The 20,075-nt window shown below is 55.0% G+C and overlaps 3 protein-coding genes and 1 non-coding gene across 4 annotated transcripts; 3 read left to right on the top strand and 1 right to left on the bottom strand.

The window, feature by feature from the left end:
* Positions 1-10,130: 10,130 nt before the first annotated feature.
* On the top strand, positions 10,131-12,651 carry LRP88_10154 (SAM and PH domain-containing protein; the record flags this gene model as incomplete). The annotated part of the gene is made up of 2 exons (XM_083246620.1): positions 10,131-10,319; positions 10,378-12,651. The coding sequence occupies 2 exons, from the start codon at positions 10,131-10,133 to the stop codon at positions 12,649-12,651; spliced, it is 2,463 nt and encodes an 820-aa protein (XP_083097733.1).
* A 920-nt stretch (positions 12,652-13,571) lies between these two features.
* LRP88_10153 lies at positions 13,572-13,685 on the top strand. The gene has a single exon (XR_014475189.1). It is a non-coding gene; the product is annotated as a 5S ribosomal RNA (ribosomal RNA).
* Positions 13,686-13,940: 255 nt separating this feature from the next.
* Positions 13,941-14,904, bottom strand: LRP88_10152 (mitochondrial 37S ribosomal protein mS42; the record flags this gene model as incomplete). The annotated part of the gene is made up of 2 exons (XM_083246619.1): positions 13,941-14,572; positions 14,694-14,904. 2 exons carry the CDS (start codon positions 14,902-14,904, stop codon positions 13,941-13,943), a joined length of 843 nt encoding a protein of 280 aa, XP_083097732.1.
* Positions 14,905-15,619: 715 nt separating this feature from the next.
* On the top strand, positions 15,620-16,822 carry LRP88_10151 (vacuolar membrane protein-domain-containing protein; the record flags this gene model as incomplete). The annotated part of the gene is made up of 2 exons (XM_083246618.1): positions 15,620-16,111; positions 16,175-16,822. The coding sequence occupies 2 exons, from the start codon at positions 15,620-15,622 to the stop codon at positions 16,820-16,822; spliced, it is 1,140 nt and encodes a 379-aa protein (XP_083097731.1).
* Between the last annotated feature and the right edge of the window lie 3,253 nt (positions 16,823-20,075).

The following is a 20,075-nucleotide window of genomic DNA, read 5'->3' as shown; positions in this document are numbered from 1 at the left end:
AAACACAAAACAAACGTGGACCGAGTTCCTTGCAGGAGATCTGTATCTCGACGTGGTGGATGGATGGCGTGGGAATGCTTCAATCGGGCGACAACTTGAACCACCTTGGCTGGATCATGCGGCAGCAACACCCAACCGTATCGTGGACTAGCTGTCGACGCAGACGGGCAGCGAGGTGCTCATCCGGCTCCTGCATCTGCAGATGCGGAGGTCCATCGGAAGGGGTAAAGGACGAAAAGGTCGCACAAGGGTGCTTGATCAGACTCTGGCCGCTAGCTTCCATCCTCATGGCCCATCGCAAGGTCATCCCATGCTAAACAGGCAGACCTAGTGTACTGTGCCGGCCGGAAAAGTCTATTCGATCGTGATTGAATTGCACTCATTAAACGGTCGCCTTAGTGCAGCCATGTGTCGTTTGAGCAATTCACGGTTTGCGAGTCACAGTTCACGCTGGGCCTCTCGCAAGTCGTGCGACGGAGGTCCACGGCCGGCTAGAACGTACTCAGGAAAAGTGCGGCAGGGGCGCTCTCTGGGCACGGCAGACAATGAATTGTATGTCTGTCTCTCTCAAATGGCCCCAACAGACGGCCAGACGGGGGCATGACAGTCCCGAGAGAGGCGGTCAGGCATCAGATTGGCCAGCAGCGAGGCCCCGTGGCTGGAAGACCTGCAAGCGGATGCCCGCAGCCGAGTCGAGAAGCCCCGGGAATGGCGTATCAAATTCCTCAACACCAATTCTCTCTTTGCAAATGTATGCGGGAATGGCTAGTGGTACATGCGTCTTGGACTGGACTAGGGACCGGGGTGGTAGACGGTGACGTCTTCTCGGCGAGCCGCGGCGCGGGGGTGGTTGAGGTGGGCCATGGATAGGACCTGATATTCCGTTCTTTTCCAAGTCACGAGCTTTTTGCATCTGAAGGGTCCATTAGATGGAACAGGGTAAGAAACCAAGCAGTGAGCTCAGAGTGAGCAGTGGCAGACAGGGTAAGAGGTCATCAACATGGTTCCGTTGGAGTGAGCAGCACCGTCAACCAAGGAAACTGGCGTAAGACGACAGGACACATGGACGACGCTACCACCACTACACGGCGGAAGCTTTGCAGGCAGACAGACCTAACCTAGGTATGCGGTACGCGGCGATGTGCTGTGAGCCGCAGTGGGGAGCGAGGTACTATCCCATACGTGGGTCGGACTTTCGCAGCGCAAAAAGGGCAGTGGAAAGGAAAAAAAGACCGACCGTGGCGGTAGGGTTCGTGCGCACCTCTGGCGCCAGCCAGGCCAGGTGTAATTCTGCTTGCCTCTTCGTGGGCAAAGGTCGGTCTGCTGAACAGGCCCCGAGCCATGTAGTGTCGTTGGAAAAAGATGACTTCTGGCCCGTGATTCGACAGATGAGGTGTGACGAAACGTTGGCTCGTGCAGCAGGAGCGGGGCCCGCGGGACCAACCGATGCGTAGCGCCTGCCGCGGGGCAGGGGTCGACGGGCACGCTCGATCAAAAGAGGGTTAGCGTCTTCTGGGGCGCTTGCTTGTTCACCCCGGCCAGCGATCAAGATTGGTCTGTTTCTTCAGCGCGAGCCGCAGGTGGCTTGACAGGGATGCAGGGGAGCTCTGGCCAATCACGTCCGGCAAGACGACTATCTCTGGGGTCCTTGTTCTAGGGCCTTTCCAGGGTCGTCCTGGTTCGCCAGCTGCACACAGAGGGCACGTTTCTGGACCTACAGGACCCCTGGCAGGATGGGCGGGGGGCCTTACAGACTTGATGATGCAGTGAGCGACCGATGTGACGGGCGGGCGATGACGGGTGTCGGGCATGGAGCGGAAAGGCAGGCAAGGCAAGACGAGGCTTCTCGATGGCGTCGATGGGGTTGCCGTTGGCGTTGGTCTTGTTGTTATTGTTAGTAGCTGAAGGCGCCGAGGCTGTCGTCAAGGCTGCCACCGTTCCTTGTATTGTTTTTTCAAGATGAGATCTTCATATGCCCGTTGCTCGTGGTTTGCGGAGGAGGCTGTGCCACAGTCGATCATGGTTTGTCCAACCGCCAGATCCATCCCCTCCCCCCAAAATTCCCCGTCCAAAGCTGGCGCTGCTACTGGCCCGAGGCACGTTTCTCTCCTACACCACCAGGAAAAATAGATAAGCCAAGCCATTGAAGGTAAAGCCAGACGGCACCTTGCAGCTAACAACCAACAGGTAGCCTATCTGCCGTCAACTGTCATCTCAAGCTTGAAAGTCCCTTTGCTCCGACATCCATGTCAAGTTGGCTCGCAACTCCTCATACCTACGTAGTTTGCAAACCTACTTGCCAGGATGCATGCCTATCCTACTATTCACCCTTGTTTCCTCAAAAGTCTATAGCAAAAGGACCGAGTCGTCTGACAATATATCCTTTCCGCCATGAGACCATCTCGACCGCCTCCTACGAACCTACAGCATCTACCGTGCCAGAGCAGTCCATCTCAAGCTCAATAGCTTCACGGATGCCATGCCGAGCTTCAAGCCCGTCTCCCAAGTCCGGCCTAGTCAAATCCTTCATAGCTCCCCGCCAATGCGAGTCATTGTGTCCCCGCTGCAAAGAACGAAAAAATACACTACCGGCCGCCTCCGGTTGTTCGTCGCCTTTTCTCTCGTGCCCGCGCCATGTCACCCCTGATCCCTGACAAGGGCTCAGAAAAGAGCCACCATGATTATGATTGCCGTTATCCTCATGGCACCATCGCCGGAGACTTCTGTCCATCACTCACTAGATCATTTAGCCCCCTCCTTAGCTTCCAATTTTGGGCTAAATTCCTTGTCAAAATGTAGCCCGCATGGCCGGCGCTTAAGCATGTTTGGCCGGGTATGCACAACACCACCCGAGCGCTAACATGTTCCATCACATTTCATCACATCCCAACATCTATTTTTAATTTTGCCCACATTCCCTGCACGACATCGGCCTAAATTGATCTCGACAGCTGCCAAAATCCTTATCGGCCTGGGCTAATTATGGAAGCTCGGTCACTTCTCCTCCGCCTGTAGTTTGTCATGCCCCTTCTTCAGCTCCCCCTCACTTCCTGATGACCCCGGTTGGCATGGAGATTCATCATCTCGTCAGCTCGTCCGAACCCCCTCACTGATCTTGACAGGCTCCGAATCCCGAAGCCTTGCTTGCGATTGTTTCCCTCTCGCAAACACGCTAATCGCCTCGTGCAGCGATCTGCGACCAGCAGTGGTGGCAGAGTTTGATCTGCGGCCACGAACCGACCGTACCAGCAGTGCCGTTTGACTCCCAAGTTGATCTCGAAATGCCGTGTCTGCACTATTCACGGTTCATTTACGTTGGCACTTTCCAAGACGGCGCCGCTCCTATCCAGACGCCATCTCAAGCCAGCTTGCAACCCCCCCTGGTCTCTCATTTCATCACCAATCCAGCGAGCCCGATCACATTCGGACCTCACCCTCCATCACGACGCGACTCATCATCTCAACGTGCCAGGATGGAGTGCTAGTTTGCAAATGGCCATCACAAGACAGTGGGCGTCCGTTTTGCGACGTCTTAAACGGTCTAGCCCAGATGGCGCGGGGACGTTGGGATGTGATATCCAAGCCATCATGGTATCGGACCCGAGAGCCAAGAGATTTCTTGATCCCAGACCTCGAATTGAGTTCGGTGCCTTGAGTTTGTAATGTGAAGCCCATCGAACCAACTTACACACCATCAGGGCAACGTGGGCCACCACCGTTGAAGGGTCCAAGATGGAGCTTCTCCTCCCCTCCTCGGCGGGCCGGCCCAAACCTTGACGGAACGCTAAAAAGTGCATATCCAGGGTCCTCGAAAGTATGAGCATGACCTCCATCCCATCAGTAATGAAAGGATTGTAAACAGGAAACAACAGCCTGACGAATATTCGTCCGCTTAAGAGGAGCTTAGGCCACGTCGAGGGTGCAATCGCGTGATCTTCCAAGGACAGAGGGAGCTGAAGCTAGATCGAGGCGACAGCTGACCAGGTCCCTTGCTGGCTCGTCCGCCACCGACGGAAGAGCAACAGCCAGAATGCGACTCTCTTGAGGAAAAAAGCCTCCGTCGGTTGCCAAGGGCCATCAGATAAGCCTAGTAAAGAGATGGCTGCACTATAGTGGAGCGGCCGCGGCTTGTGTGGTGCCTGTCTGAGTAACGAGCTCATCGTTCATGAGCATCCACGTTTATCCCTCCTTTCCCCCGCCCAGCCTCCCATGCACCTTTTTTGCAAACTTGTTTTGCCGTTCCGTCTCGATGGAGAATTTGTCAGACATGGCTCCGCTGCTCGAGCACCGAGGCTCCAGGTGTTCGTCAACAAGATGCGGCCTGTGAATCAACCACCCACAGAGATGAGCAGGTCGCATTAGTCTGGCATCATGTGAGATTGTGTAGCAGCGAGCTCTGGGCAATCAATTGGTGGGTGCGCAAGATGCGAATATGCTTTCGAAACCCGTTGATGGTCGACAGGGACGACGGAATAGAGTGGAGTAAGCAGGCGAAGAATGTCAGAGGGCTGGGCGGATTGGTGAAGGGCCGGGGTTTCGACAAGTAACGGGTTGGATGGTCCTGTTAGAGGGACGCGCACTGTGATGTGATGCCAGGGAGTGTGAGTGCATTAAAGATGAGAAACGAGAGCTCACAGTGACACTCCTCCCCGACTTGCCGTATTCGTACCATCCCGGTCGACAATGACGATCACGTCTAGTAAGCACCGTCAATTGAGTTGCGGACGAGGAGGTTATCGGACGAGTCGGGAAACCTCGGTCGCTTGCTTGTCGATATTCGATCACCTGCGTTTTGTGCCTTGTCGCTGAGCATCTCGAGGAGCAACCACCCGTGTCCGTGTCATGTGGACTTTTGTCCTGTCTGAGCCACAACGGCTCAGAAACATCAGAAACAGCTTGATCGTCGGCTTCACTTCATGCCCGACCGATCAGCCAACGAAAGCCGTAGAAGCTGTGTCCGCACCTGGGGCAGAGGTCTAGGTGAGACAGCATGGAGAACGATTGTGAGACATGGCTGTTCCTTCTAGAGTCTCTGGGTGGCTGTCGTTGTCTCGGGGCCTCGAATCCACAGCAGCTAAATCGTCGTCACCACGATGAACGAGGCGGCGCCGCCTGTAGACGGTCTCGAGCGGGCGGAACAGTCGGTGAAGATCCGCGAGGTGCCATCTGGCCGTCACGGGCCATGGTCTGATGCTGAATGCAAGGCATTCGCACTGGAGGCTGGACGGGCATGCGAAGCAAAGCGGGAACGAGGCATTAGTCTGCGACGGCGCAAGAAGCCACTTTCTCGCCGTCCTCGCTGCCAGCTCCACGTTTGTTTCCTTCTCCGAGGCACGTCAGGGATCAGCGCTGGCAGTTGTCACGCCTGGGCGAAGAAAGCTGAGCAAGGGAAGAAATCGATGCTGGACGGGCAAGGGTTCGCAGGCAGGGTTTGGGGTGAATTACACAGCCCAGGACCAGGGATCCTGGAAGAGAGGCTAGGCGGGATCGGATACCCCCGCAGGATTGCGATTGACGGACGTTAGGCCAATCGGCGAGTCCAGGCTGGTATTCGCATGGTTATTGGATCGTGAGTAAATTGTCTGTCCAAGGCCATCAAAGCTCTGAATCCTGCCCGACGCCTTGACGACGCCTTGATAGCAGGTTGACTCGAGTCATCCCTCCATCCACGAGGCGAGGCAAACTCGAGACGTTGGAGGTTGTAGCTTGTAGAGATCAGGAATGGCGATGAGCTAGGCCAAGACCGGGCAGCCAATGGTCTGAGACATGTGTTTCTTGTGTATGTTGTCGCAACCCGAGGGTTGTGGTTGTTGCCGTTGTTCGTGCCAGCCCTACCCTAGGGGAGATAGACGAGAGAGGAATCCAAATCGTGGACTGGGTCTGGGCCGGATCGGGGATTTTGACAACGGTCGCTCGGCCCGGCTGTACAGCGTAGATCGCCACTTGTCAAGTCCTCGTCTAATATTATCAATGGTGTTATGATTTCTTAAACCCTACACTGCTCAGAATTATCATCATTGTGTTAATGGGCAAGTTTGGAGGAGCACATCCTCCGAGTTACCTCAGCCGTAGTCTACACAAGTGTAGGTATACAGTTTCCACGTGCACTGTACCACTCACCGAGCCACCCCTCCCCGGCAGCCAGGGCAGTGTGACACCTCATCTGCCGTCACTGTGCTACCTTACCTTCCGTAGGGTAGGTAGGGCTTTGTTCTGGTTGGTGTCGTCTCACCAGAATTGGCAGTCGTGCAACACGGGGAATCTCAATATCCAACCCCGCAACCCAAGATCTCCCATTATTCGACATTGGAAATGCATGCCGCAGACGTCGCGTCACATCGCATCTCTAACCAGGCACATCAATGTGCGTTTTTGCACGTCGGGTACCGCAGATGCATCGACATTTTACGGAGAGATCATCATTGCAACATCTCAATTAGTCAAGGCTGGTTCCTGGAGTGCATATCGCATATCCCCATCCAACATTGTTCAGCTAGAGAACCAACCATGCTCACAAACCCCTCACCCTCAACCGTCTGCGCCGTCCACTAATCTCGCCGACCCTTACGCAAGAACACAGCATCCTGCGTTATCACAGATTTAGCTGCTAGGAGCTGGAGCTGTTTGCTAACTGACAAGACGACTTACAGCGAGCTTCACCTCGCTAGTCAAGCCCTAGTGTGATCAAGAGTGCACAAGCTCCAGATCCCAGCATGCATCTCAACCGGTCAACTGCATCACCCCACCTCTTGGCCCTCTTTTGCGAGGTTGAGGAATTTTGACAAGCACCTGTCACCGCCCTCTCTTTTCTCCTCCCCACGGCAATTATGGCATCCATACAGTGCCGTGCAGTGCAGTCCCACGTACTACTCGGTAGCACCTCAGATAGCCTAACGATCCTCGAGGCGAACTGCTCATGTGAACGCACTTGGCCGCGGCCGCCTGGGTCACATGGGGGGTATGAGATGAGACGAGCGAGATATGGACGTAATTCCCAACTGACCGCCAGAGATTAGCAAAATGAGTAACACCACATACGAGGCAAATTCCAGTCCGATGCCAGCGAGGCCTGGCTCAAGCATGATGAGGCGAAAGAACGGGATGCAGCCAGAGCCAACCAAGCTCAGCCGTTTTCACCCGCTCCAGAATTGCCCCAGGCCAGATCGTGGCGGTCATCAGGGCCTGGCGGAGACTGGGCTCAAGGCACAGAGAACAAAGAACAAGAGCCGGTCCGTCCCACTAGCCCGCCCGTGTCCGTCTCCCGTTTTCTCGCCAACAATTGTGGACAGAGTCGGCCATTGGTCATGGCCATTGGTTCTTCAAGACAAAGGGCCAAGAGTGGTGTACAGCTCTGCAGAGATTCTCCTCCGCCGCATTGCCTGAAGAGGCAATCGATGTTGGTGGGCCGAGGAAGAATCTGACAGGGACGTCCCGCACCTCTCTGAAGGGCCTCAACAGAGGGTGGGGGGCCATCACCTTGACGGATTCAGGGACGCACATGAGAGCTTTGGCGAGCACACCACCGAGTAGAGCCGCGGGGCATGAGGGCAGGAACTGGAGTGTTGGGGGGAGGGGGGTTCACTGGTGAGGAAACATACGATCCATCTGGTCTTCGCCTACCGCGTGTCGGCAAATGTTCCAGCACTTGGGCCGGGTTTCGGCAGACCAGGTGCCCAAAGGAAAATGAGGAATCCCCATTCCGTGCCTTGGCCTTCGCGGATCTAGCTAGGACCGGACCGCGCTGCAAACATTTTTGAGGCCCAACACCTCTACCTACCTTTGGTGGGATCTGTGATGGAGTTGAGCTGATCACGGGGCGTGGCGGAGGCTGGGGCCTGGGGCTGGAGTTGAAGCTGAAGCGAACCAGCTTGACGAAAACCTGGACACACGGGAACTTGTGAGTCTCAAGGGCTAGGATACCCGCAAGTGACTCAACGTTTTTTTCTTCTCTTTCGCAAAGTTCCAGTTGAAACGGCTTCCGGTCCCACAGCCGAAGACCCGGCGCGGTAAAGTGTTGCAAATCACCAACCTCTGGGGCCGAGAAAGACGAGTGCGAGAGTTCACGGCCGTTGAGAAGCGGCGTTCCTGGAACGAGCTGCGATGCAGGAGCAAAGCTACACGGACGTGCAGTCGCACAAGCACCTCAAGCGCACCTCTGCAGCCATGGAGCTCTGCTACCCAAGTCACATGGCTGGCTTCACCTCATGTAAGGGAACCGAAGCACAGGTGCTACGTGCAACAGCAGACGCAGGGGAACTGTATATGCTTGCCCTAGGGATCGTCAATGGATGCTCAAGACGTCCACGTTGCCGGCAGCAGCGCTAACAACTCAGTCAGTCTCGCCGTCGACGTACTGCAATGTGCGGGCTGGCTCAGAAACAAACACCACATGAAACCCCATACAGTGCATGCGATGCGAAGAGCTCCCTCCCCTCGCCGCCGCATGCAGATGATGGGGTCGGTCTGGTCTGTCGTCTGTCTCCTCTCCCGCCCTTGCTGCCGAAGATACGTGGTCTGTGAGGACCCTGTCCTGGTCTTGTCGATGCAGAGAGAAAAACTGCAGCACCCGAGACTAGGACAAGGGGACAAGGGCCCTATGCGAATACTATCCATGGCCAAGAGGAAAAGGCAAAAGGAAATTTTCAATTGACAACCCGGAAAGTGGCGAGAATGAAAACAAGATGGATCAGATATCGGAGGTTGCCAGGGGCATCCATCACCGCCATCACCTCATCTCATTTCAACTTGGTCAACCTTGGACAAGTTCAAGTCCTAGACTCTCGTCCTCATGAGTGCTCCCCATGAGTGCTCTGGAGAGCTCCCGGCGCTTAAACGCCCGCTAGGGCCGCTATATTTGGCTGGGGTGTGCCGCTAATCCTGCCTGTGAGTGTGCTAAAGCCTAACGCCCCACGGGCCAGGGTCGCAACGTGCAGCGGCTTGAGCCAATCGAAGTGCACAGACTGCCCAAGACATGGCGCCCCACGTACCATCCGCCCATGCCATTTCTTCCTCTCCCACCATCGTCATCAAGCATCCATCGCATCGCATCGCTTCAAGGTTGCTTGCCTTCCTTTCGTGACAGAGGCCAGCGACGTGACTGGACGTGCATCTCTGCACGCGGGATGCAGCTTTCACCACACTCCAGCGTTGACGCCACGCACGCCCCCTAGTCCAGCCCCAGCCCCAGGGCCATGATCCATCCTTTCTCCTCTTCTCTTCGCCCTCTCTCTCCGCCGTGGGCCATCTCCCTAGCCAGCCTCTACGGTCTGGACGGACCCCGGCTTGACAGCCTTGGTTGAACCAACACGTGTGCCTTCTAGGGTCACTTGGCGAGTGCAAAGTTTCCTGATATAGGCGGTGATATTGTGCGTTGGTTGTTGGGTGATGCCCTCTTGCTGCTTGCTGCCCGCTGCGCGCCGTGCCGGTGTGATGAAAACCCGCTATGCCTCCCCCCCTGGCCATGCCTTACTGTACCCTGCCCGGCCCTTCACCCTGGGGGCCGCTTCCTCACACCCTCTCTCGTCTGCTCTGCTTCCGCCGGAGGAGGCAGGGAACTAGGATCTGGGGACTGGGGATTGGGGCCTAGCTAAAGGGCCTAGAGACCTGGCCTAGAGAGACCTGGCCACACACTTTGCATCTAGCTCTCCTCACCAAGTCTATTCTTATCCCCATCCCCCTTCGTGACCGCTCATGCTGGAACCCCCTCGCTTGTCTCAGACTCCAACGTCGAGCTATAGTGCATACATAACGTCCCGTAACCGCCCGTCCGCCGCCCCCGGCCCCCTCCTCCCAACTTTTGCGACCTTTGTACTATCTCATCGACCTCACGAGGTTCACCTTTCCTTTTCTCTGTAGTGTTTCACGGCGTGTTATTCCCCCATCGTGCCCAGAGGTACCCCTAGAGGATCAAGCGCCGGCAACGGCCACCAAGACCAGAAAACCAACCACAGTTAAAATCCCCTCTCCTCCAACCGACTGGTGCCCGGCAGCATCAGCTTTGGTAATCACCCCAATAAAAAACCCAAAATGGTAAGCATCATTCCCTTCAGAGATGATAACCATCAGCAACTGACAACTCCCTTCAGGAATACACATACTTTCAAGGCGGAAACCGCCTTACATACCAGGAGATGCGACAAAAGCCTCTGCCTCGAGATACCTTCTTCAGCCTCAAGAACGACTCTCAAATATTACAACGACCGACATCAGTAGCCACAGAATTCGTCGACACGGACTGGGAGGAGGAGCAAGAAGAGGATGATGATGAGGAGATTATCAGCGATGTCGAGGACAACTCACCTCGCCTGAGCCTGCAGTCGGTACGTGCCCTGCTTTGACAATTGGTGTAAGTTTGACTTGTTACTAACACTTCCTCAGTCAGGGCAACCCAGTTTCACAACCGTCTCTTCATTTGATGAGGTCCCCACGCCGAGATCAAGCGGCAGCCAAGTGAGCCCAGCTGGATATTCCCCAAAGCAGGTAGAGGGACCCCGAGGACCTCACCTGTTCCGCAACTCATCAGATGACTACTACTCCTCCGTCAGCGAAGACGAAATCATCTTGACATTATCCCCCATCACCCCCAAGGCGCCCCGAGCCATCGCCGACCTGCTTGCAACACCTCAACTGCCTCGCCGGGCGAGCCCTTTCCAGTACACCGATGAGGAACTCGACCCTGCCGAGCTGGCGTCGTGGTCAACGGAGATGGTTGCGCAATCCATGCTCAATGCTGGCATTGAGCTTTCAGTTGCCGACCGATTTATGGAGAACGACATCAGCGGAGCAATCCTCATCACGCTCAAGTTTGAGGATCTCAAGGAACTCAACATTCAGTCTTTCGGTATTCGGACCAAGGTCTGGCACAAGATCCAAGCACTGAGGGACAGCCGCCCCGCATCACCCCGAGCGGCAACACCCATCGAGGATGTCCCCAGCCGAGATGTTGTGAGGGAAGCGAGGAGACGGGAAGAGAGCACATCTAGGACATCTAAGCGCCGCCCCAGCAGCAGCAGACGGAGGCCACGAACGAGGCAAGCGAGGGACGACATTACCCCAATGGAGTCGGTCTCTATCATCGGCATCGAGCAGGTTATTCCCAAGCCGCACCACTGCTCCAAGGGCGAGAACTGCTCCAAGTGGAAGAAGCAGCAGCAGCTCATCCGAGCCTTCAAGAAGGAGTACCCCAACGTGGATATCAGCGCTGGAGGCAAGGTTGTCATCGGAGACACTAGCCACCCTGAGACCGCAAAGGCCTTGGATCCTAACCAGCTGCGACCCGTCTCAGATGCTGTGCCTTCAGTCGTTGCATCCTCCGATGTCTTGGGCCCTGGCGTGCCTCCTTTCCAGTATCTCCAAGAGGCCAACCTTCGCGATGTCCAGCAGAGGGACCCCCAGGACAACGTGATGCAGTTCCTCAACTTCCAGCACCAGCACCTCCGGGAATGTGGCAACGACGTCCCTCCCACGCCTCCATTCGCGGTCCTGCCAAATGCTCAGGCTCAGCTCCCTCACCAAGGCCTTCGCCGTCTGCCCAAGCTCTCGATTCCTGGCAAGACCCAGCCTGCTCCTTCGCGGCTGGCACCATCGCGTGCCTCTAGCATCTCCTCTGCTTCTCCCGAGTATCACACTCCCCAGCAGCAGAAGCCTACTCAGGCTCCCTTCGTCCCCTACCGCATGGACAAGGTCGATCCTGTGTCTCCCGACCTTGAGACGCCCAAGAACACCACTTGGCGTCATGGTACTCCCTTCTCTGAGCTCGATGTCCCTGTCACGGCTGTGCCCATTGGTCCTGTGGCTCGTGACTTCTCCCAGTCTGTCCCCCCAGACATGAGCTATCGGGCTGATCCCGCCACCCTCACCCAGCACACCTCTCCTCCCCGTTGCCAATCCCGCACCGCCCGCCGCCCATCCTTCCCCGTGATGCCGGCTCTTGAGGAGAACCGACCCATTCCTGCCGCCCGCATCTCTACTCCTCACTCGGCTTCCCCCAGGACGCCACGAGCGTCCCGCTCCCAGCAGCCCCTTCAGCCTCCTCCTCGTGATACCTTCACCTTCTCTCGTGGCCAGCTCAATGCTTCCGAGAAGGCTCTGCCTCCCATCGGACCCAGGGGCAAGTCCCCTGCTGCTGACCCTGCCAATGGCATCAGCCACCAGGGCCCGATGAAGAAGCGCAAGACCAAGATGCTCCGCCATGAGTGGCAGGACGGCTACTTTACCCTCAAGGGAACTCGCCTCAACATGCACAAGGACGCTGATGAGCTTGACCGTACTCTCGAGTACGTCGACATTGACGACTACGCCATTGCTTGCTCCAGCCTTGCTTCGTCCTCCAAGCTCAGCGCCGCCTTCAAGACCATGCACCTCTCTCACGGCCGCCACAGCCGCGAGAAGAGTGACCCCGTCGGCGCCTTTGCCTTCCAGCTCATCCCTCAGGACAAGAACAGCTTCTCGCGTCTTCGTAAGCGAGACAGCAACCTCCACGCCTCGGGCGCCATCCCCGCTGATGGTGTCAACGGCACAGGCAAGACACACCACTTTGCCGTCAAGAGCCGAGATGATCGCATCGACTGGATGCGTGAGCTCATGCTTGCCAAGGCTCTCAGGCAGAAGGGCGAGGGCTTTGAGATCAGTGTCAACGGCAACATGATCTAGGCCATTTTCCCTATTTCTCACGAACCTCTTCGCTCCACTTCTCTACTTCTCTACGTCTCTTCATCTCTACTTCTCCACGTCTCTCTACCTCTCATCAACACTTCCTTCTCGCTCTTTGACGGCCTCGATTCCATCTGCTAGACAGTATGGCCTCGAGGTCCTCTTAAAACCTTTTCTTTATTCTCTCATGCTTTACGCGTCGGCGTTGTCATTTTTTATATCAGATCGTACAACCATTTGCAGATTACTTGTAGCGGCTCTCTCGCGGGATGCTCATACGATGGATGAATGTTAGCTCGAAGCGAGCCATGATGTTTATACGGGTCTTTTTTTCTGTTTACTTCACTTGGGGGGAGATATACTGGATTGTACTTTCTTTTTCGGCATGGCCTTTTTTTCCTTTTTCACTTATACCACTCGCACACGACCTTTAGAACCTTTCAAGCGCTCACTCAAAGGATGTTATGAACGACGACGCGGATACCATATGGCGCTAGTTGCCTTTTTTTTTTTTTTTTTTTTACTTGACATTGGATTGGATTGGAAGATTAGCTTAGCATTTAGGATAGGAAAAGGGAATGAAAATGAATCGGCTTAATGAGATTGCTCCTTGCTTGCTTGTGACTTGTGAGATATGTGAGATTGAGTGTTTAGTTGTGCTCTTGGTGAGAAGTGGAGGAAAGGTTTAGGTTCACTCTGATGAAATACACTTTAAATATGCATCTATTTCACTGTGTTCCTCTTGAAAGCACTCATCGTCTTTGAGAAGAAAGGGGATGGACTGCAGGGCTTTTGAGATATCTCACTCAATAGCCCCTGAATGGCATGTAGTATTGCAGACAAGGATATAGGTGAGCTGAGGCCAAAGTGCACCAATCTCTGTCGTCAATATAGACTCGTTTCCCACCAAAACAAGCACATACGACCACATCTGCTAGAAAAATCTGGATCCCGTCCGATCTCCGATCGATAACCTGGCAAGAGTTGGATTAGTAGCTAGGTCGGTGACGACTAGCGAATCCCCAATGTTGTATGTATTTTTTATTTGTTTATTCTTTTTGCCGATCTTGGCTCTTTGTTATATAGCAATAGCAGTCTTGAAGCTGCCTTCATACTGTAGTTTCGGGATATATATGGCGGGCAACTTGGATGGATCACATCAAATGGTACATTTTTCCCACCTGTATATGCAGAGTACAATATCTTACAAGATCCGCTCCGACGCCCCCTGTCTCTATTCCTTCATGCCGTCATGTCATATCCTGTCTTTGCTACCCGTCATATCTGTCTCATGCCGCCGACATGAACTCGGGCCGCAAGACGCCCGACTTCTGGGCCACCTTTTCCCAGTCAATCAGGTTCCACCACGACTCGGCAAAGGCGACCTTGCCGCCCTGGCCACCAGCTCCGACACCCCAGTCGAGCAGCCAGGCGTGCTCCCAGGTGTTGAGGCACAGGAGGGGCTCGAGCTCGATACCACCGGGGGGAAGGTCACCGTCACGCTTGCGGGCGCCGTGGACCTGGTTCCGGAAGAAGCGCTGGGCGGTGCCGTCCTTGCCGACCGTGTTCATGTCGGTGGACTGGGCGCGCCAGTGGGCGCCGGGGTAGGGTGAGCCGGCGAGGTAGGTGGGCAGGAGGCGGTAGTCTCCCGGGCCGGCCTTGACGAGCCAGAGGAAACCGGGGCCGAACATGGCCGAGGCGGTGACGATGAACTCCCGGCGGAGGGTCTCGATGGAGGAGAAGGAGGCCTCGAGCTCGCGGCGGAGGACGTCGGGCATGGGGGTGCCCTCGGGGGAGATGCCCTGGAAGAAGAAGTGGTTGTTGTGCGCCATGGAGGCGTAGTTGAAGATGGGGGCCTGGTTAGGCTCGCGGGCCGTCAGGAGGGCAATGGTCTTGGTGTCCTTGTCCTCGAGCTCGGTGCCTGGAGGGGAATTGGATGTTAGCATGTGTAGATGGCTGAGTTACAGCTTGCGAGATATCGGATGCAAGGCGAGGCATTGCGCTCCACCAATGCGCCCAGGCAGCTCCAGAGGCTCACATACCGACAGTAAGAGCATTGAGCTTCTCCACCGCCAGCTTCATATACTCAGTCCAGGCAATGGCGAAGCCGCCGGGGCTCATCAGGTTGGGGACGCCCTGGGAGAAGTCGTGTTGCAGCTCGGGGACGTGGTGGATGGAACGGCGGGCATTGACGGTGGAGCGCAGGCCCAGGCCAAAGGCCAGGCGCGGTGCCCTTAATCTCGGACGAAACATGAGGGGCTGTGATGTGCGTCGGTGGTGTTGTCGTCGTCGTCGTTGGTCGTCGACAGCCTCTCTTCGTCTTGCCGACGATTGGACTTTTTCGACCAAAACGACGCTTTGCCTTGTTGGTCCGGCTCGTCGGAGGATGGAGGTACGTTGGGCCGACAGAGTCAGAGGAGGGGTTGCTCAGCCACAGTCGAGGTCAGCAGGCGACAGCCACGAGCGGGAAAAGTGCGTGGAAAGTGCCTGATTTGCCTGTGGCTTGACTGCAGATTCTGGACCTCGCAGGCTCCCGGGCGGGGGAAAGCGGTGGCTGTGTGGAGCCCAGATCGTTTTCAGCCTTAGCCTGAGCCTTGGTTTGAAAAGGAAAGCAGGTGGTGATGGCTTGTTCCATCCGCATCGGTCACAAGCGCCAGCCGCAAGACGTGCCGTCGTCAACGACTCTGAGTTTCTGACTATCTCCTATTTTTGCCTTTTTTCTGTTTCCCTCTCTTTTTGCTTCTTCATTTTCGCTTGATAAACTTCTGAATACGTCACACTGCTTCTTAACATTATATTTCTGCATATTCTTTGTCTTTTTCTAGAAGAAAAGGGAAATCACAACGGTCGCTTTTCATCTCGTCCCGTCACCTCTCTTCGCGCTACTCTGGTCCCTTTCCATTCTGAAACATCACCACTCTCGCCTTCTCCTCCACGAGATCTAAACTATTTAGATCTATATCCCCAGATGCACCCTCCCCAGGGCATCGAGAGTCTAATTCCCGCCGTCGATGATGCTTCTTCGCTAGCCCTCGCTCTTGACGATCCTTCGACCGTCCTCAACATGGCCACCTCCATCATCGCCTCCGCGACCGCCGCGGCCACTGCTACGGGTTCCGCGTCGCCGCAATCCGAGGATGGATCACCCGGCGAGTGCTCATTACTGGGGCCTTTCGCCCTGCTCGTTCAGGGCGCGCTCGGCGCTCTGGCCTTGCTCTCGCTCGTCTACAAGCGCTGGCGGGAGAGGCCGCAGCGCCCCCTCAAGATCTGGTTCTTCGACGTCTCCAAGCAGGTCTTTGGCTCCGTGCTTGTCCACATCGCCAACATCTTCATGTCCATGTTGACAAGCGGTCGATTCTCAGTCCAGGTGGAACCGGCGACAACAAAACTGGCCGCTCGGTCAGATGATGACTACGCCCCCAACCCGTGTTCCTTCTACCTCCTCAACCTCGCCATTGATGTAAGCAGCCCTTCCTTAGCTTGTAATTTGCATTGAGAAATATTCACTGACATTTTACATTAGACCACTCTCGGAATTCCCATCCTTATCGTCCTTCTCCGCGTCCTCACTGGTCTCGTCCGTTTCACCCCCGTTGGCCAACCACCCGAGTCCGTACAATCAGGAAACTATGGCAACCCGCCTAATGCCTGGTGGTGGTTAAAGCAATCAGTCATCTACTTCTGTGGTCTTTTCGGCATGAAGATTTGCGTTCTCATCATCTTTATCATGATGCCCTGGATCTCCGTTGTGGGTGACTGGGCCCTCGGCTGGACAGAGGGCAACGAGAAGCTCCAAATTGCCTTTGTTATGATGATCTTCCCCCTCATCATGAACGCCCTGCAGTACTATATAATCGACTCCTTCATCAAGCTCAAGGAGCCAGGCGACCACGAGCCCCTTGCCTCCGAGGATCCCGACGACGGCCGGCCTAGAAGGTACGACGACAGCGAGGATGCAACATCACGCGTTAGGCTCGTGGACACGGATCACGAGAGCGACAGTGACGCCGATGACGAAGCTGCTAAGCTCCCTTCGCGGCCCCAGAGCAAAGACTCGGACGAGTATGACCCCGAGCGTGACGGCGACGACCGGACAATCATAGGCAGCAGTTCGAGCGCACGGAACGAGTCGGGTAAGATCGCACCCCCCGAGCTGTTCCCCAAGGAGTAAGAACGGCAAGACTCAAGAGGAGGAACTTTGACTTTACAAGCGATGTTTTTGTTAGAATTTTGCTGGGCTTGTTTCTGGAGGCATCTGTTTTGTCAAGCGGTCCGTTATATCTTTAGCTGTAAACTCGCACTCCCAATAGGGCCCCTGGAGGGACAATCGCCCGTCGGAGGCATACACGAATAGAAGAGAAGTGCCAAGGCGTTTAAAGATACTCAAGGTGACTTTCCTCATTGCTGAAACTGGTGTGACTATTGGAACATGTTGGTCGATGAGACATTACCGCGCTCCACGATGTTACTGGAAGCCAACGAGCTTTGTATCAAGACCGCTACGACAGTTGCGGATTGCCAATTTCCCAAGTAAGACGGGCATCGTCGTAAAGTTCCCTGAACGCCCTGGATGATTGGTAACTGCCTATCCCGAGGTAGGTAAAGGAGTTGGGGGCCACTGAGCTTGGATCACTGCCTTTCAGCTTAAAATCTAGTCCACATCTCACCCCAGAGTCCCGATGAATGAGAATAAAGGTGACATTGGGAGCGCTATTGTATGGCTGAAGAACCTGATATTCTCTATTTGAGAGCAACTGGCTGTCTCTGGCCTTTAACTGGAGCAACCTACAAACTCGTTCTCAATGTGATTGCTTCCAACTCCTTTCTTTCCCATTTCTTTATCTCTCATTGGGCCTTTACCATGCCAAGTGCTTGAGGAAAGCTTAACTGTGCTAAGCTTCTATTCTTAGCACCGAGTAATATGTATGTCTGACTCGGCATGATCCAACTTCTCAGAAATGCTTATCTACCCGCTGCCTTGTCTCATTGTTGAGTCTCAAACCTAACAAGACATCCCTTCAAGTTACGTCGTCGGCCCTCCTTGAAAGAGTAGGGAACACGAGCAGGTTGGAGACCACTTGGATGTTTTTTGCGTGAGTTCTCTTGCTGAATTTATTATTAGGGCTAATTGGGCTGCAGTATATGGAGCGAATATGCTGTTGTCGATCTTCCAAGGCAGTCTTGCAAATCACCTGGGAGTGGATCATGGGCACGGGAGTGGATCATGGGCACGGATATTCTTGGGTAAGTGTATTTGTTTTGTCTTCAGCATGGCCTGCTTCTTGGGCCTTCTTCAACCATTCCGGGCTGGTAGGTGCTATTGTTATTGTCTACGTGGCACATGAAGCCCCCTCCGTTGAGGTCGACAAAGGAGCATGAAAAGGTCATCACAAGACGAAAGGACTAGTTATGAGGCAATTCCAATTTTAATTGTTGATATATATTGGGAGATAATAAATATCCTGGACCTTTGATCCCAAGCTGTGTAGTAGTGCTTGGGTAAAGGAAGAACTCACCTTTGACCCATTGTTCCGACTTTGTGACTGACCTGCGTCAAATGCCGGCTGGGTTATTCACTCATAGTCATCAAGGGCATGGAGACCGAGCTCTGATACCTGCCTCGAGACATCTGAAAGACTTGCCGTCGCATGGCGAGAAGCCACACAAGCAAGACTGGACGGGCAACAGCTGCTGGCCCAGAATTTCAGCCTCTGTCATGTCCGACCTATCTGTATCGGCCCTGTTCAGGCTGACTGGCATGTCCTCGCACATGGGCAGTTTCTTGCAGGTAGTGGGGATATCTGGAAGGGCCATGACGAGGTCGTAGAAAGCCCTGGCATTTCTCGAGTGCTTGCAAGACAATCGCCGAGCAAGCTCCATACCCCGAGAGGCGGTACGATTGAGCGCACGGCAACTGCGCCAGGAGCGCGAGCGAACACTCTTACGGAGCTGCTTATAGCTCGTAAAAGAGCCTGTGGAGGAGGAGCGCGAGCGCCCAGGGGAATAGCATCCTCCGTCGTACTCGGAATACTTATAACCTGACATGGCTAATGTATTGACTCCCTTGTGGTTCGCTGCTTGAGAGATCGTGACCGGTGCGCCTCTTGTATCAGATGGATGTATTGCGGGCACAGTTCCAGTTCAGGTCGCTGCTGGTTGGCTGTGAACACCAAGAAAAAAGTACGGAGTGCTTGGGGCTATATATACGCCAGCTCCCAGAGATATCGTTCAAGGTTAGTCTTCTTATTGTTCATGCGTTGAAAGAGGATGTTCTCGAGCAAGAACAAGACCGTGGGTGAACAACAATGAGAACGCCCTTAAGAACAATCTCTTCTGTAACAAAGGGGTTTAAGCTAGGACTAGCACACTCAGGCACCTTCTATTCCTCCCAAAGGTTAATGGTGCGAGGTATGCAGATACAGAAGCAGACTATGCTTCTTTGACAAAGAAGCTTTCTTCTCTGTTGAGTTGCTCTGAGGCCCTTGGCCCCCGACCTCATGGAGCCTTTTTGACTTAGCTCTCTTCTCTGCCTTATGTGGACAGAAGATGGGATAACAGTGGAATCCGGGGCTTTAGACCGGGCCGGGACAGACCCGCAGCGGGGCCGGCCCCGGGGATCCACGCGGGGGCGGGTCTTTGGGCTTGAGGCTTACGGACCGGTGCCGTATTCCGATGCCAACAAGAGGAAGATGGAGTGATGGGCACAGTAGCAGCATGCTGCGGGAGTGTTGAATCAGAGAAGCAATTGCCTGGACAACTGCAACTCTGCCTTGCTGCCTTAGTTGCTCTTCTAGGGAGTGTCGCGGGTATCTCGGAGTCTCGGGGTCCTTGGGACAAGAAGCCAACAAAGGATCTGCGATATGCGTTTTTCGAGAAGGGAAGGTCAACTCCACCTCATGCTGTGCCTGATCATCCAGGAGCGACGAGATGGGAATTGCAACGGCAAAGTCGGGATTGCAACCCGAATGCGGCTGGCAGCTCCGCCGTTCCCTCGTAGCAAGGGGGCTAGACAAGCAAGGAAATGCTCACGCGTGTGTCTGCGTTTTGCGGGGAAATCCAGTGGGGGGTTGCACTCGCCTGCAGCATCTTCGAGACATGTCGATACAAACAAAGGGTTGGTCATGTGCCCCGACATCGGATGGATTCGGGGAGACCTGCTAGAAGGGTGTCCTGTCGAAGTTGATGATGGGCTGCCTGACCTGGAATCTCATGGGCACAGTCGAGGACTGGAGAGCTGACCTGGTCATTCAGGCCATGACGCACATGGCAGTAATTCCTCCAGCGCGAACGCCAGATCCAAGATGCAAGCCCGTAACTGCGGCCCAATGGCACGGATTGCACAGGGGACAGGGCGGAAGGACACGGCAGTTGGATTCGAGAGATAGGCGGGTGTCGATTCTCCCTCTGCCCGCTGGTGTGTGCTG

Source organism: Fusarium phalaenopsidis, assembly GCF_050370095.1.
Source record: "Fusarium phalaenopsidis strain FUZ10S chromosome Unknown contig_32304, whole genome shotgun sequence".
Classification (NCBI taxonomy): domain Eukaryota; kingdom Fungi; phylum Ascomycota; class Sordariomycetes; order Hypocreales; family Nectriaceae; genus Fusarium; species Fusarium phalaenopsidis.
This window is presented reverse-complemented; position numbering and strand designations above follow the sequence as displayed.